At 34.3% G+C, this 14,549-nt stretch overlaps 3 protein-coding genes across 5 annotated transcripts; 1 reads left to right on the top strand and 2 right to left on the bottom strand.

Annotated features, from left to right (window-relative positions):
* The first annotated feature begins 614 nt into the window (after nucleotides 1–614).
* Nucleotides 615–3,751, top strand: LOC115970845 (early nodulin-93-like). Its single transcript, XM_031090464.1, has 4 exons — nucleotides 615–887; nucleotides 1,719–1,780; nucleotides 2,899–2,974; nucleotides 3,432–3,751. The coding sequence occupies exons 1-4, from the start codon at nucleotides 770–772 to the stop codon at nucleotides 3,527–3,529; spliced, it is 354 nt and encodes a 117-aa protein (XP_030946324.1). The 5' UTR covers nucleotides 615–769; the 3' UTR covers nucleotides 3,530–3,751.
* A 3,539-nt stretch (nucleotides 3,752–7,290) lies between these two features.
* On the bottom strand, nucleotides 7,291–8,585 carry LOC115970655. The gene is made up of 3 exons (XM_031090249.1): nucleotides 8,543–8,585; nucleotides 7,630–7,716; nucleotides 7,291–7,495 (listed from the first exon to the last, which is right to left on the bottom strand). Exons 1-3 carry the CDS (start codon nucleotides 8,583–8,585, stop codon nucleotides 7,311–7,313), a joined length of 315 nt encoding a protein of 104 aa, XP_030946109.1. The 3' UTR covers nucleotides 7,291–7,310.
* Nucleotides 8,586–9,754: 1,169 nt separating this feature from the next.
* LOC115969844 (neuroguidin-like) lies at nucleotides 9,755–13,435 on the bottom strand. Of its 3 annotated transcripts, none has more exons than XM_031089468.1 (10): nucleotides 13,283–13,435; nucleotides 13,013–13,184; nucleotides 12,793–12,856; nucleotides 12,560–12,647; nucleotides 11,907–12,086; nucleotides 11,640–11,822; nucleotides 11,340–11,516; nucleotides 11,100–11,254; nucleotides 10,843–10,966; nucleotides 9,755–9,992 (listed from the first exon to the last, which is right to left on the bottom strand). In XM_031089468.1, exons 3-10 carry the CDS (start codon nucleotides 12,840–12,842, stop codon nucleotides 9,981–9,983), a joined length of 969 nt encoding a protein of 322 aa, XP_030945328.1. In that variant the 5' UTR covers nucleotides 12,843–12,856; nucleotides 13,013–13,184; nucleotides 13,283–13,435; the 3' UTR covers nucleotides 9,755–9,980. The 3 variants fall into 3 exon arrangements, with proteins under 3 accessions (XP_030945328.1, XP_030945327.1, XP_030945330.1); XM_031089467.1 differs by having other exon boundaries at nucleotides 13,013–13,187; XM_031089470.1 differs by lacking the exon at nucleotides 13,013–13,184.
* Between the last annotated feature and the right edge of the window lie 1,114 nt (nucleotides 13,436–14,549).

Raw genomic sequence — 14,549 nt, forward strand, 5'->3', positions numbered from 1 at the left:
AAACTTTTACAGTTCTCATCTAGTTCCACCACTAACATCAATTTTTTACTTATCACTATCAAACTGGCATATCAACAAGTGTGAAAAGTTTGTCAAATTTTTTGTGTCTATAGGTTCTTAAAAAAAAAAAAAAAAAAAAAAACTACGTGGTTAATTAGTATTTTTGCATCTAAAACAAGAAAATAGAGTTTAAGTAATATAAATTTTTTTAAATCATATTTAAATATTTAAAAGGCCTTAATTCAATTTTCGCTAAAATATAATTAAAAAAAAAGACCCCCCAAATGCATCATGCCGCTCCTTAATATCATGATTCACGAGGTTTTAGAACATCTAAGTCAACCCTTGGGATTTTATTTCACACCTAGTTGCATTATAATGTTGGATAATTATTAGATATTCTCATAGTATCATAAATGTATAATTCGTCTTCTCATATAAATTGTGGGTTTCACCTTGAATTTAATTAGTATGAGTATGCATTTATGGTATTCTAGAGTACACAATAATTTTCCTTTAATGTCTCATTATTATTATTTTTAAATTTTTGTTAAGTCTTAAAATTGGAAAATTTTACACTAAAAAAAAAAAAAAAAAAAAAGGCATAAATAAAATAAAGAAAAGAAATGCCGTTAATGGGAGGCGGCGAGTAAGAAACAGAACCGAGTAAAAAATATATATATACAAAAAATAAAAATAAAAATCCAACACGTCTATCTGCCTCTGAAATCTGAGAAATTGAGAATAGAGAATCGGAAGTAGCAGAAAAATGGGAATCCCATCGGAAATGAGAGACATATGGGTGAACAAAAGAAACAGCTTCATCATTGCTTCTGCGCTCGAAGATCAGAATGCCTTGAACGCCAGAAGAAAACTCTGCAATCAAGGTGAGCTTTAATCTCTACTCTTTTTTTTTAATTTTTTTATTTTTTTAATTATTAATTTAATGCGTTGTTTGGCTATTTTTGGAGCTGAAATTTAGAGATATTATTTGGTGTCAGTTTTTTTTTTTTTGATCATTTATGCTCTATGTGGTTGTTTCACTGATGGGCTGATTATTTGTTTTTATTGTTGATTAAGATTCTCACTCTGGTCCTTTTTTTTAACTGTCCTGATGCACTGTTTGGTTGCTGAGAAATGGTACAATTAAATGTATAAAAACTCGGTATCAGCTTGTTGGGTTATCTCTTTTGAGATTCTAAAATTAGATGCGTTGAGTTGTCTTTATGAACTGTTTGGTTGCTTGGGAAAAGGTAGGAAACAGAAAATTCATTAAAGGGTTTCAATTAATATTGGATTCTGTCGATTGGGAACTGAGAATTGGAGAAAAATGTATAATTAAAGAGTTTGATACAATTTCTTGGTTAGTTTGAGGTATATATGAAAAATTAAAATGGTAATTTTAATATTTTTCCTTAGCTTTCATAAGACCGGTTAGAGGGTTTGTGTGCGGGTGCGTGTAAAAAATAAATTCAATCATCTATTAGCTGTATGATCTAATTTTGGTTGGGTGGAGTGTCTTTTTTCTTGGGTGCTGTTAATATTTTAATTCTTTGTGTATTGCCTTGACTCTCTTTTTTTTCCCCCTCTGAGCAGTTGTATAGAGCCAGTGTTTATGTAATTATTTGTTTATTTACATTTGATTATTTATGCAACTAAGGGTTTACTGAATATCATCATCAGATTGACTTACACAGGCATATATGTGTAATTTGCAGAAAGTATTCGTGAAGGATTCAAGAATGCTACCATCGCAGCCGTTGTCAGTGCCGTGCCAACAGTATGTGAAATTGTGATGGTCATCTTTTACTAAAAAAAAAAATAGTGCTGGACCTTTTATTGGTTTTGAATTTCTTATCTATCTTGTTTTTGGAGGTCATATTGGTTGGAAAATGAGGTTATAGAGACTCCTTTAGCAGTTTAGCACTTGGGTGGAATGAATCAGACATCTTAGCATGTAGGAAATGACAACAACCTGAGATTTTTATGTTTTATCAGTGGTCAAGTGCTATTTTATAGTTTTCATAAGCTTTCATATGCATTGAGCTGGACAATTATACAATTTCCTGCAAGCCTCTCTCAAAGGCGCTCACCTTATCAGTTGAAAATTTACTTTTACTTATAATCTGAGGACCCAACATGGCCTGGGTTGAGGTGTTGATATTTCATAGATTTCAAAATATAAAGCATGTTGTAACCTCATTTCAATTGCACAAACTAGCTGCTTCAAAAAGTAAACAGGCCATATATTTGTTGGACTTAGTTAGATTGATACCTGCTTAGATCACATCATTATGGAAAAATTAACAATAATCAAGGAAGAAACCTGGAATTTTCTGCTGGAGGTGCACAGTTGCAAATATGTTCAAGGAGTTGAAGTTCCATTTGGTACGTTTCTATGAACTCCATGAAGGAGGACCAATGACAAGTGTTTTGTGTTTAAATATTGCATTGAGGACATGTTTTTTTATCATAGTTCATCTAGTAATTCTTGAACAAAGGCCTTAGTTTTTATATATTTTTCAGCTCTTGTTGTGAACAAGTTATCTAGCAATCATTGAAACTCTTTGGCCTGTGGCTACTTTACCTGTGGATTATGGGTTATGTGGTGTGGGAACTAATTGAAGCACATGAAAAAGCTGCTGCCGGTTAACTGTTACTTTTACCTACCTTTGGAGCATTTAAGAGTAATAATTTACCAAAATTGTAGGCAAAAATAAATTAGTTTAATAATAATTTATTATCTGTGGTGATTATGATAAAGATGTGTGTATGCTGAGAAATCTCATTCTAATGAATTATGTTGTTGGTTCCTGTTTAGTTCACACATATCTCTATTCTGTCCCATACGTGTAGATCTTTATATCTTTTTCTAATGTTTCTTGTTCATGTCCTTAGTTGGTTGCAGTTCGTAAGATTCCTTGGGCAAAGGCAAACCTCAATTATACTGCTCAGGCACTTATTATATCTGCTGGTATGGTCATAACATTCAAATTTTGTTATGAACTTTGTTGTTGTTGTTTTTTTGATGAGTGAACTTTGTTGTTATTATTCTGGATTTGGAACATTGCATTTTAGTTATAGGGTATTCCACAACCACAGTTTAAAAATTCAAGTTCCACAGATGAAATCAAGTTTTTTTTTCCTTGTTTATATGCAGCCATTATCAATATTCCAAACAAGTTTAAAGAAAAAGCATCATCTTATAAGTTATAAGACAAATATTACAAAAGAAATCTTGAAATAAGCTTCATTTGTTGATTTGTACTGCCCCCTTCCCACCCAAATTTTTGGAAGAAAAGACTGTGTTTATATCACACTTTGTGCTAATATACATGAAATTCAATGTGCTAAACCTATTTCTTCTTATCTAATATAAAATTGATTAACTATACCAGTTTTAACTGTTTAAATTTGTGATTGGTCAACAGCATCAATTGCAGCATTCTTCATCACTGCTGATAAAACGACATTAGAGTGTGCAAGAAGAAATGCCCTGCTTGAAGATGCCTTGAGACGTCAGAGATGATGCATTGCAACTGTAATGTGTACAACTTGATGCTTTGCAAATGCATGTCAAGCTTGGGCTTGTTAAGATGTACCTTTTTCTGGTTTCTCTTTGCTAAGCATGATGGTTAATGTTTACTCCTATCCGATAGCATCTATGACTAATCATGTTTAAGACTCATTTTAACTGAGTTTAATGTGGGATTACAACTAAAATAAAATGCAAGAAAACCATTCTCCAACATCCATTGTATTTCAGTTGGCTAAGCTTTCCTTGATCAACTTGTAACTGTTACTGGTTGATGCGCCCTGATTTGAATTCTCTTCAACATCATCACTTTGGTCATCCACTTCAAATTCAAGGAGTTCCAGTTCCAACACAGCCTCAATGGAATAGCCAGTGCAAGCTAAAGGGTCCATCAGTTTGGATGCAAAGGATGCTATGCAGTGGTTCAAAAAGTAGTGAGGCTGAGGATCAAGATTGAGGGTTGTGAACACATCGAAAAGGTAGGCATGAAGGTGATCCAGAGACCAAGGTTATATCTTCATCTAAGTGTAGAATGCCATTGAGTTCCCGATGGCCTTTCTAATATCTAAGCTCTAAGGTGACCTGAAAATGCGAGCTTTTCTGAGATTTTTAATGCTCTGTTGCATTCACTGAGTTCAACGTAAACAACTTCATTGGTAATAGCCATTGTGTTTGGGGGCTGAGAGGGAGGCTAAACTTGCTAAAGAGTAAAGACAGTCGCAAATACGAGGGATTAGAGTTAAGACATGTAGTTATAGAGTTAAAACTTGCTCTTGTCGGATTTCTATTTTAACCGATTTAAGATGTGGACCGGGCTTTAGGCAAGTGGGTCACACGAGGGCGAAAATGGGTAACTAACCATAATTTTCCAACTATATAGTTAGTAGTCCCGGTTTCCAAACTATATTATTTACTAGCATCTCGAGTCTATAAGACTCGATTTTGGCCTATAAATCGAGTCTCAAAGACTTGATTTCCATGGTCTAATCATGTCCGATGTGGCATATTTTTCCACGTGGCGACCACATGGAAATCGAGTCTCTAAGACTCGATTTATAACTCTTATAACTTTAAGAACATCAGATCAAAAAAAAAAAAAGGAACAGAACCACTGTGAAACCAAAGAACCCACAGCCACCACCGTGCGTGACCCAGCGCGAGACCCAGGCAACGCGCGACCCAGGCCGAGATCTGATCTGATCTGAGTCTCTAAATTCTTTCTCTTTCTGATCTAATTGTACTGGGATTGGGATTGTTGTGTTTCTGGATTTCTTAAATTTTTTTTTAGTATTTCGGCTTGTACGAGAGACTTGAGACTTAGAGACTCGATTTCCAGGTAGGAAAAAAATGCCGCGTCAGACTATGAAAATCGAGTCTCATAGACTCGAGATGCTAGTAAATAATATATATAGTTTGGGAACCGGAACTACTAACTATATAGTTGAAAAATTATGATTAGTTACCCATTTTCGCCTCACACGAGTCATGGAATCCATAATATTTCAATTATTTTTAGAAGAAATAATATTTCAAATTAGTTATTTTTCCCTCTTAAATATTTGATAGCGATTATTCTTCATATAGTGAATTTGAAGCCAATGAATAATTTTTATTCGTAATTTTTATTTCCTTAACTGTGTCATTGACCGTTAAGGACTAGAGAATCAACCACATAATTTATCTATATTATATTTGAAAGCTGAAATTTAGCATTTATTGTTGTTATGCATTTTTTAATCGCGTTAGTGTAGTGTTTTAGTCTATTTCTATCCATTCTGGTCCAATTGGATCCATTTCAGTCTTATACAGTCCATGTTGATCCATTACGGTCCCATTTGATCCATTTAGTCCATTTCGGTCCCATTTGATTCATTTTGGTCCAATTTGATCCCATTTGGTTTGTTCAATCCATTTGGTTCATTCAGTCCATTTCTGTCCCTTTTGTTCCATTCAATCCATTTTAGATTAATTGAGCCTTAAATTGATTTTTTTTTTGTATTTTTTTTTTTTGAACTCAAAAATTTATTTATTTTCCTTAGCACACTTTCAACAAAAACCTAAATAAGCTGTTCCCAAAAATACATAAAGGTTGCGTTTGGGATTAGAGTTTAAAGTCGGCTTATTCTATTATTTAGCTTATTTTTGCTACTATTTATGGGTTCTACTGCACTTTTTGGTACTATTCATGAGTCTCACTATATTATTTTAGCTAGTTTTTACCTTTATCTATAATACTTTTAATAAAAAAAAATTTAATTTCAGCTAAATAAGCTATTCCCAAACAAACTCTAAGTTGATCTATTTGGAGTTACAATTGGCTTCCCTCATTTGATGTCACAAAACATGTAATGACAGGTCTGGTGTAACCAAGTGCTTGCTTTGAAGGGACAAATACATAGGGTACATTCTGCCAAATTTCAAATAAAATTGTAACATGGACCAGAACACATTGTACGGTCCCCAAAAAAAAAAAAAAAAAAGCCAATAAATAATAGCTATAGATCATAAAACTCAATTCTTATAGTCTAGCCTAGGGGAAATAAAAAATGTAATTAGAGGTCAAGCTTCATGACCTCAACATGAAAGAAGAACTGCAGGTAAGACTCCTAGCTCAAATTAAACAAAAAAGGTATCCAAAGTTAACTTCTTCATTAGTCTTATGAATAGAATGAAACGGTTACAGTTGATCACGACTGCTAATAGTTTGCATACGCTAAAACCGATTCCAACACCAACCTTTATAGAATAAACAGCATATATCTAATTGTATAGCGTCTTAATGGCAAGAAAGAAGTCAGACTTTTTATAAAAAAAAATTATTTATTAGTAAGTTACACACGCTCAGTAGATCTTGAATCCACAACCTCATCCTCCACCTAGTACTTATATGAGGAGGAGGTACCAGTTAAACTAGAGCTCATTATTATAAAATAAGTTGAGATTATAACCCGTAAAGAGTAAAATCGTAAAAGTCCCAAAAATTTTTGGTGTTTACACATAATGCAAATGACCCTCGAAGAAAAGGACTCGCCAATCTCTTAGTATTCTCTTCTAGAGGTCAAGCTTATGACAACGGTATGAGTGATTATTTATTAAAGTATACAGTTTTGTTATTTATAAAGCAAATGAAAGCATTTAAAATCAAGTAATAGATGCCATTATCTCAACAAACAAAAAAAAAAGTTATGCCACATTAGTGGAATAATATGGACCCATTTGGAAGCTGCTCTGGACCCATTTTCTAAGCATCATAAACCCAGCATTGACAACCTTGCCTTCAGAGATAGCATTTCTACCACATGATATATTCAAAATGAAACATATTACATTCATATATGAGATAGCTCGCTTAGCTTACAACAATCTACAACATAAAATATACTTCCAGCTCTTTTGCCAAAGTCTCCATCATTATAATCTTTCTTTTTATAGGTAAGTAAAGATTTTATTGACTAAATCATGGGATATGTGATGAAGGTGTGATAGAGACAAAATATTAAATATGAGCAGTTTGATCCAATTCAGCATCAAATTCAAATAACTCTCATAGCATGGTCAAACAATGAAGATAGAAGATAAACAGGAATTATTTCGTAATGGATTGATATCCGCATTCAGACCAAAAGCATTTCCAAAAGGCTCAAAAGGAAAAGAAAAGACTTTATTCAGAACTAGGGAAAACAACTTGAAACCAAATAGTTCAATTAGAGAAACAATTATATTCAAAAAAAAAAAAAAAAATGATATCATAGACAACGTGGTATGAGGAGGAGAATCATACATCAATTAAGGCCTTAAATTGATCAGCACAGACAGTAGAACTTCCAACACCGTTTGTGTTTGGAGCTGGTGGAACATCAGAAGCCGATGAGGCAACAGTCTCATGCTTAATGACATGAGGAACCATCAGAGCATCCATAGCCCTGTGAGCAATAGAAGTACCAGTACCCCAGGCCAAACCTATGCATCAACAAATAAAGTGCTGTAAGATTCCAGGAACTCATATATATATATATATATATATAGACACACACACACTCTCTCCCAATTCATAAGAGAGATAATTATGGCATTCAGAAACACTTAATAATCACCATCTGCAATAGTGGCACCAAGTGATCCCATTACAGATCGACTTTGACCATGTGCAGGCACTGGATGAGGAGGAGCAGCAGCAGCCGCTGTAGAAACAAAACAGTTTAAACACTATGATAAGATTAAATAGGAAAGACAATATCACTAAGTAATACAATCAAAATGATTAGAATGTTTTTTTTTTTTTTTCGGTCAAAAGGAAATTGTATTAAAATCTAAAGAGCCTCCAAAGTGGAGGGAACAAAAGCAGGAATTCTCTCATTCCCAAGAATAGCGCATGTGACCAAATCTATAGCTTTCTACAATCTTTTGGATAATGGGTGCTTGTTATATTTGCAGTGCCAATTTCAATTTACATTCTATCCGTTCAATTGCCATATCTTCCAGAGGCCACTAGCTTGAGCCCCTTTTGCCTCTTAGGCAGTTTGATTCTTGTATCAGGTCTTGTAATTCACAGCATGCCCCAACCTGCAAGCATGGCTCCAGAGATGGTTAACTTTATGATTATTCGAAGCAGCTCAAATTTATTTATTTATTCTTTTCTAATTCAACTGTACATATTGCAACGCCATTCTTTGTTTGGATTGTTTCTTCAGCACATCTCTACCATCTCAACGGGACCATAGCTAATTTCATTGTTAATCATACTTCCATGAATTTTCCATCCTCAGAACCTATTTTTTTGGGTTGGCTAATGAAAATTTGAGATCCTAAGTTCTTTTTCTTTCTAACAAAGTGCTAGCACATTGGATGTATGGCTCCTTTAGGTGAGATAATAATATACTTGTATGGCTTTAGAAACTATAAATCACTGGCACCACAATTTGGTTTCTTATACTTATTATGGCTAAAGGATGCATTTGGATATCCCACTGCTGTTTGGCTCTGCAAATGCATTTCTTATTATTTTACCTGCAAAAATTGCACTAATAAGGTTTACTGGCACAACCACCATATGTCTTCAGCTTTAGCAAGTAGTTAAGGCATGATGTAGTTGAAACAGGTTAATGACTTCACCCTTAAATGGCTTTCGAACGAGGATGAGGGTTGTTTCTCAGTTCCTCAATTCATGTCCCAAACAACAACCCCAAAGAAAAAAACTTTGAGTTTGGCTTGCCTCCCGAACCCATTGAATGTGACTCGGGCATGAAACACATCCTAAAATGGCCGCATGTCAGTTCGGTATCTCTCTTCCAATCCATGTCTTTATAGAAATAAATAAATAAAGAATTTGTGATCTTTTGGTTCACTTTTTATTGTTTCTTTAATAAAATAAAATTGTATGGCTAGGCAATTTTTGGTAACTCTACGCATCTGCAAAGTGAATTGCGGTTAAAATATATAACTTTGGCGAGGCTTGACTATATTGGAATGTGATTGTCATGTTAGATTAAAGTCATTAAACAAGTGAATGAACATTTAACTTGATATCACATTGACATTTAGAACCACTAAACTCAACACAAGAAATATTAAGGTCCATGCCATTTCAACAGACCCCAGCCTGCCAAGCAGACTCTGAAGATGGTTTAACTTATATGATTATTTGAAGCTGTTCGTTTTATTTTTGTATCCAACAGTACATATTGCAATGCCATTCTTTGTTTGAACCGTTTCCACAGCCCTGCGTATCTGAGGACTAGCTATTTCATTGTAAATCCAATTCCATCCTCAGAAACCACTTTCTTTGTCGGCTGATGAAATCTGAGTTTTCAACTAAGTGATATCACATTTAAAAACTAGCTCCTTAAGGTGAGATTGTAATATACTTGTACAGCATTGGATTTACCACAATTCACTGGCACCACAGTGTATATCAATGGTGTAATTCGGTTTTTTATTTTTTTATTTTTTTTTATACTTATTATGACTAAAGGGTGCATTGAACATTCCATGCTGGTTTGACTCTGAAATATATGCATTTCATTTTATTTAAGGGTTATTTGCAACCATCACATGCCTTCAGCAACTATTTAAGGCACAATCAACTAAACTGTATGGCGGAAACTGGTTATTGAGTAGACGCCTTCACATGGCTTTGCCTATAATGGTGAGGTTTGTTTGTGAGCTCTGTATTGAAGAAGAGAACGCCACGCACTTTTGAGGATTAGGGAACATGTACAATTAATCAGCCAGCAACAATGCCTTAGCCATGGCACACGTAAATTAAGAGAGCAAGAAAATTGAGATCAAAATTGAAACTTAAAAAAAATCTATGCAAAATAATGTGTCTCACAGGAAGTAAACAAAATTGCTCCATACACAGCCATTTATACCTCAACCAGCGCAAACTGTCATCCAGCTCTAAATCCCAATTGCTCAACAAAACAAAATTTCAACTTCTAGTTCCTCAATACCTCCTCTGCAAATGGGCCAAATGTTAGGACCTAGTTCAAATGCAGACCAGAAACTTTTTGCCCAAAATGTGAAAAAAAAAAAAAAAAAAAAAAAAAAAAAAAAAAAATATGCATATATACTACATGAACATGGAAAATCCAATGAAAAGGTGTAGTTCAATGCTCCTGAAAGATTTTATACATGTTTAGCAAGTGAATATGAATGCCAATGAGCTCCAGCTCAATGGCATCTACTCCTTTTGTAAGAACAAGGTGAAGGGTGAGGTCGTGGATTCGAGATCTCCTTAACGTGTGTAACTTATCAATTAAGAAAAAAAAGTTAATACTGACCTAAATCAGTTATGGTAATCAATACGAATTACTTTACAACTTTTAATCTAAAGACTCTGTACTACAGGCTAAAAAGAGGGCATAGTCAGTTCCATATGAGTGTTGTGAAGAAGAGTGCAAGAAGAATTTGTGACCCAACACCAATATTTTGCTCAACATGATATTGTCACTACTAAAACCCTCGCCTACAGGGATTTATATTTCACCGTTCATGCCCCCCAAAAGTGTACCTGCTTTTTCCATTCTACAAGCCCTATCATGTGGACCCATGAAGAGCCACCATGAGACCAGAAAACATAAGAGGTAGAATAGAAGCAAAAAAGCAGTGACCCTAATATTAGACAAAGTTTATAAATTTTGAATTTATATTTGGGAAAAGTTAACGAACGCCCTAAGGGCATTGGTTTACAAGCTTCTTTTTATCATACATCATAACATTTACCAAACATACCACTTTTCAAGGGAAATGTGAATTCATAGATGCAAGACACTTAATATAAAAATCAAATATTAGATAGGACGTACCTTGCGTTTCTTAAGTTTCCCCTTTCCACTACCATAACCAAAGCCTGTTACTTGTTCGCTGTTATCATCCTCTAACGGTAAAGCTTTGATTTCATCATAGAAACTTTCCGTCAGACCTAGCAATCTGGTATAAAAAATGAGAAAACAGTCAGGCCGAAAACAGTATAAACTACCAAACATTTTTTATTTTAACAAATACAAATCAATAAATGAGATAAGAAAACCACTGCAACCAATATTATTTTTATTCTGCATACCCATTTCTTGATTTCTTTAAATGTTTCTCCTTCTTCTTTTCCATCTTCGTCATAGGAGCACGAGTAAAAAGCTCTTCTTCCTGCCGAGCACGCTTCTCCATTTTTGCCTTATACCTAGAAACCTCAACACTTTCAGCTCCAATAATTTCTCTGACCTGTATTTTGACCATCAACAACAATAGATCACGATTATCATACATGGAAGACATTCATGTCTAGTAAGAGCAGTCCACAACTAACCTCTTCAGGTCTCCCCTCCATATTATCCATCATCTCACGCATAAAATCACTCTGCCTAGATTGTCGAAGCATCTGTTTCTCCTTTCTCAAGGCATTCCTTTCCTTCTTTGAGATTTTATCTTCCTCCATAAATGCAGGGACAAGTTTGGGGGGTCGATACACACCACCACCACCTTCCTAAAACATATAAACATAATCTTAGAAAACAAATATCACAAGTTTGTTTCTCATTTTGTTAAAAGATAGTTTAAAAGAGAGGAACTTAATATCTGAACTTGATGCTTCAATATCTTGACTCACCAGAGGTACTATATTATATTGGGGAACAAGCATGTCAGGGTTTGGATGATACATCAATGGATCCTCTATCCTCTTGGAGGCATCCGATTCCTTTTTACTTGGACCTACAACTTCTGTTGTATCTGTGGTAACACTTGTAAGCTTATGGATTTGGTATTGGAGTTTTTTGTCAATTGGTCGTATCTGTCATAAATAGAGAGAACAATTCTGTAATAGGCATAACACAGGGTTATTAGAAGATAAGGATAAATAGAAACAAATCCAGACCTTCTCCAAAAACAATCTTGTCTCTATTAGGCTCCAAACAACAGGATGCCCCTCAATTGAGAAACCTTTTGCTTTGCGAAGTAGATAATAGACCAGTGACTGGCAATAGTTTAGGAGAAGCAAATGTTTGGTTTCAAGATAGCTTATCCCATCTGCTGTCGGGAACTGACTTGCTTTCACCTAATGTGTGAGTCAAAAATGAATCACTAGTCGTAACAATGATGACCGATATGATAAATTTGGTAACTTGTAAGGTGAAAAATAGCAGTCATGAATAATTCAAACAAGCTAATGTTTTTGTATCTAAATACTTGCAATAGTTGCTTAATGCCGAAGAGTTCACAGTAGAGCATGTAATATAATAATCCCATGCATTGGATATTTGCATCCTCAGTGAGGGGCGGAACCACTCAATGAGTTGTTGGGACCATGGCGCCCCAAACTTTTCAATAATTGAAAAAAGTACCCTTAAATTTAGTTAAACTTTTCATATAATTCTCATGTAGAACTCTTAAATTGGATAAATTTTATGTTTGTTATTACTTTGGGCCCTCTCACTCTTAAAATTATAGTTCTGCCCTTTTGTGAGAGGGAGCATACAAAAGCAACAATTTTGCAGCAGTTACATAATTGGGACTCAAAACCACCCCTACCTTAGAAGTTAAAGCTTGTACTTTAGTCCTTACAGTATCTAACCCTTCCTTCATCTCTTTCAACAATGTAGCTAATTGGGGGGCTTGTCTGCAATCACAACAGGGTTACCAAAAAAAAAAAAAAAAAATCATAAAATTCATGAACTTGAGTGGGTAAAGCATTGAGTTTTCTACAACATAAACAAGTGCCAAGTACCAGCAGCAGATATACAGATAGTTAGGTAAAAACTTACTTTTTAACTGTGTCATTGGAATTTGAGCTGGTAGTCCCTTCCAATTCCATACTTGAATTCAAAACTGTGCAATCATTTTATCAAACACAAATAGACCCGTATACAATTAATTTGACAATCAGGGAAAATTAAAAGAGATGACCCTTAAAGAAAATTCAATTTTTAAACACACAAAGTAATCGGTCAGTTTAAACCAAAAAATGCCCCTAAGAGAACATACCCTAAGAGAGAGAGCTGATGAACGAGGGAGGCATAGAGAGGTGGCCAACCGAAACCGAAAATTTCGGTTTGTGAAATTTTCAACCGAAACCGACCGAAATAATTGAGAATCAATCGGTTTCGGTTTATTTCGGTTGTGGTAAATTTCGGTCGGTTTTCGGTTGAGAGAGAGACTGCTGGAAACGAAGCAAGAACGAAGTTGATACTTGATATATATCAGAATCAGAGACAGAGAAAGAAAAGAGAGAAAAATAAAAGAGAAGCATCATACCGTGAGAAACGAAGAGGCTAGCGTGTGGAGTAGCCGTGGAGGCCGGCGGCAGATGTGGACCGATGGAGGCCGGTGTGTGTGAGAGGGATTGATGGAGGCTGTGAGTGCGAGAGACAGTGAGAGGGACTGAAGGCTGAAGGTGAGGTAGGTGGGTTAGTTAGTTAATCTAATGGGTTTTAAATAGCCTAAGGCCCGATGTTTATGAAAATAAAAAGGCCTAATGTTAGCATTGCAAGGCCCAATACGTCTTTTATATTGTGTATATATATATATATATATATAATATAAAATATATCATAAACCATAATATAATATAATTCGGTTCGGTTTCGGTTGGTTCGCTGCATTCAAACCTGCCACCGAAAATCGAACCGAATATTTTCTGTTTTAAAAATTCAAAACCGAGCTGAAAATTTGGCAACAATTCGATTGGTTTCGGCTGGTTTTTTTTGGTTCGTCAGTTTTTTGCACACTCCTACCCTGCTCTACCTGACACGAGATTTCCCTCTTCTGTCCCATTTGAGCATTTTATATGTTTTTCTTATTTAATAATAACCTAAATTTTTATCATACATTTATAATTTATATTGTATGCAGGCTAAAATCTGTTACCAACTCAAGATGGATAGATAGTTAATATGTGACTGCTCAATACAATTAATTTGTAGATAATAACTTTCCGAGATCAACCTTTGTATGCTTTAATGGTTTAGTTTCAAGTTAATGGAAAAACAACAAGCTATCTATAAGAAAGAAGAAGATTTCAATATTAATTATTCCTCAAGTTAGTCTGAGGATCTCTAATTTATATATATAATAATAGGTTTAATTGAAAGAAACTCAAATTAGAATTTCAAATTAGAGTTCCAATTTTGCACCATGTATCCTAAATTATTTATTCTTAAAGAGTTTTATTTCTTAATTTAGAATCAAATGTGGGACCACATCATATATATTCATCCAAGTGAGTTATTAAGTACAAAAACCCAAAGAGTCTAGAATATATGAATCATTAAAAAAAAAAAAATGCTTCACAATAATTAAAAAAAAAAAAGGACAATTTACATTTGATACCTAATAATATCCATACAAAATTTTTTAAGGAGTTAACAAAATATAAAAATGACTATCAATAGTATTTAAATTATATATGGAATTATATTATGCATCTTATTGTATATCTTTAAATGTATCCATGCATATGCATGGTATTACAAGCTAGTTAATATAATGTTCAAGTCTCAATTACAAAGTATAGATGCACAGG

This window comes from Quercus lobata, chromosome 12 (genome assembly GCF_001633185.2).
Source record: "Quercus lobata isolate SW786 chromosome 12, ValleyOak3.0 Primary Assembly, whole genome shotgun sequence".
Taxonomy (NCBI): domain Eukaryota; kingdom Viridiplantae; phylum Streptophyta; class Magnoliopsida; order Fagales; family Fagaceae; genus Quercus; species Quercus lobata.

What these genes read in the sequence shown, in the direction of transcription:
- LOC115969844 (XM_031089470.1), bottom strand. Translation starts at nt 12,842, where the DNA reads ATGGAATTGGAAGGGACTACCAGCTCAAATTCCAATGACACAGTTAAA. An exon ending in TGGAGGGGAGACCTGAAGAG is followed by an intron (nt 11,255 to 11,339) that starts GTTAGTTGTGGA and finishes GTCAAAATACAG; the next exon opens with GTCAGAGAAATTATTGGAGC. An exon ending in TTAAAGAAATCAAGAAATGG is followed by an intron (nt 10,967 to 11,099) that starts GTATGCAGAATA and finishes TTTTTATACCAG; the next exon opens with ATTGCTAGGTCTGACGGAAA.
- LOC115970845 (XM_031090464.1), top strand. Translation starts at nt 770, where the DNA reads ATGGGAATCCCATCGGAAATGAGAGACATATGGGTGAACAAAAGAAAC. An exon ending in AAGAAAACTCTGCAATCAAG is followed by an intron (nt 888 to 1,718) that starts GTGAGCTTTAAT and finishes TGTAATTTGCAG; the next exon opens with AAAGTATTCGTGAAGGATTC. An exon ending in GGCACTTATTATATCTGCTG is followed by an intron (nt 2,975 to 3,431) that starts GTATGGTCATAA and finishes ATTGGTCAACAG; the next exon opens with CATCAATTGCAGCATTCTTC.
- LOC115970655 (XM_031090249.1), bottom strand. Translation starts at nt 8,585, where the DNA reads ATGGTGGTTGTGCCAGTAAACCTTATTAGTGCAATTTTTGCAG. An exon ending in TATTAGTGCAATTTTTGCAG is followed by an intron (nt 7,717 to 8,542) that starts GTAAAATAATAA and finishes TTGTTTCTACAG; the next exon opens with CGGCTGCTGCTGCTCCTCCT. An exon ending in TGGTGCCACTATTGCAGATG is followed by an intron (nt 7,496 to 7,629) that starts GTGATTATTAAG and finishes GTTGATGCATAG; the next exon opens with GTTTGGCCTGGGGTACTGGT.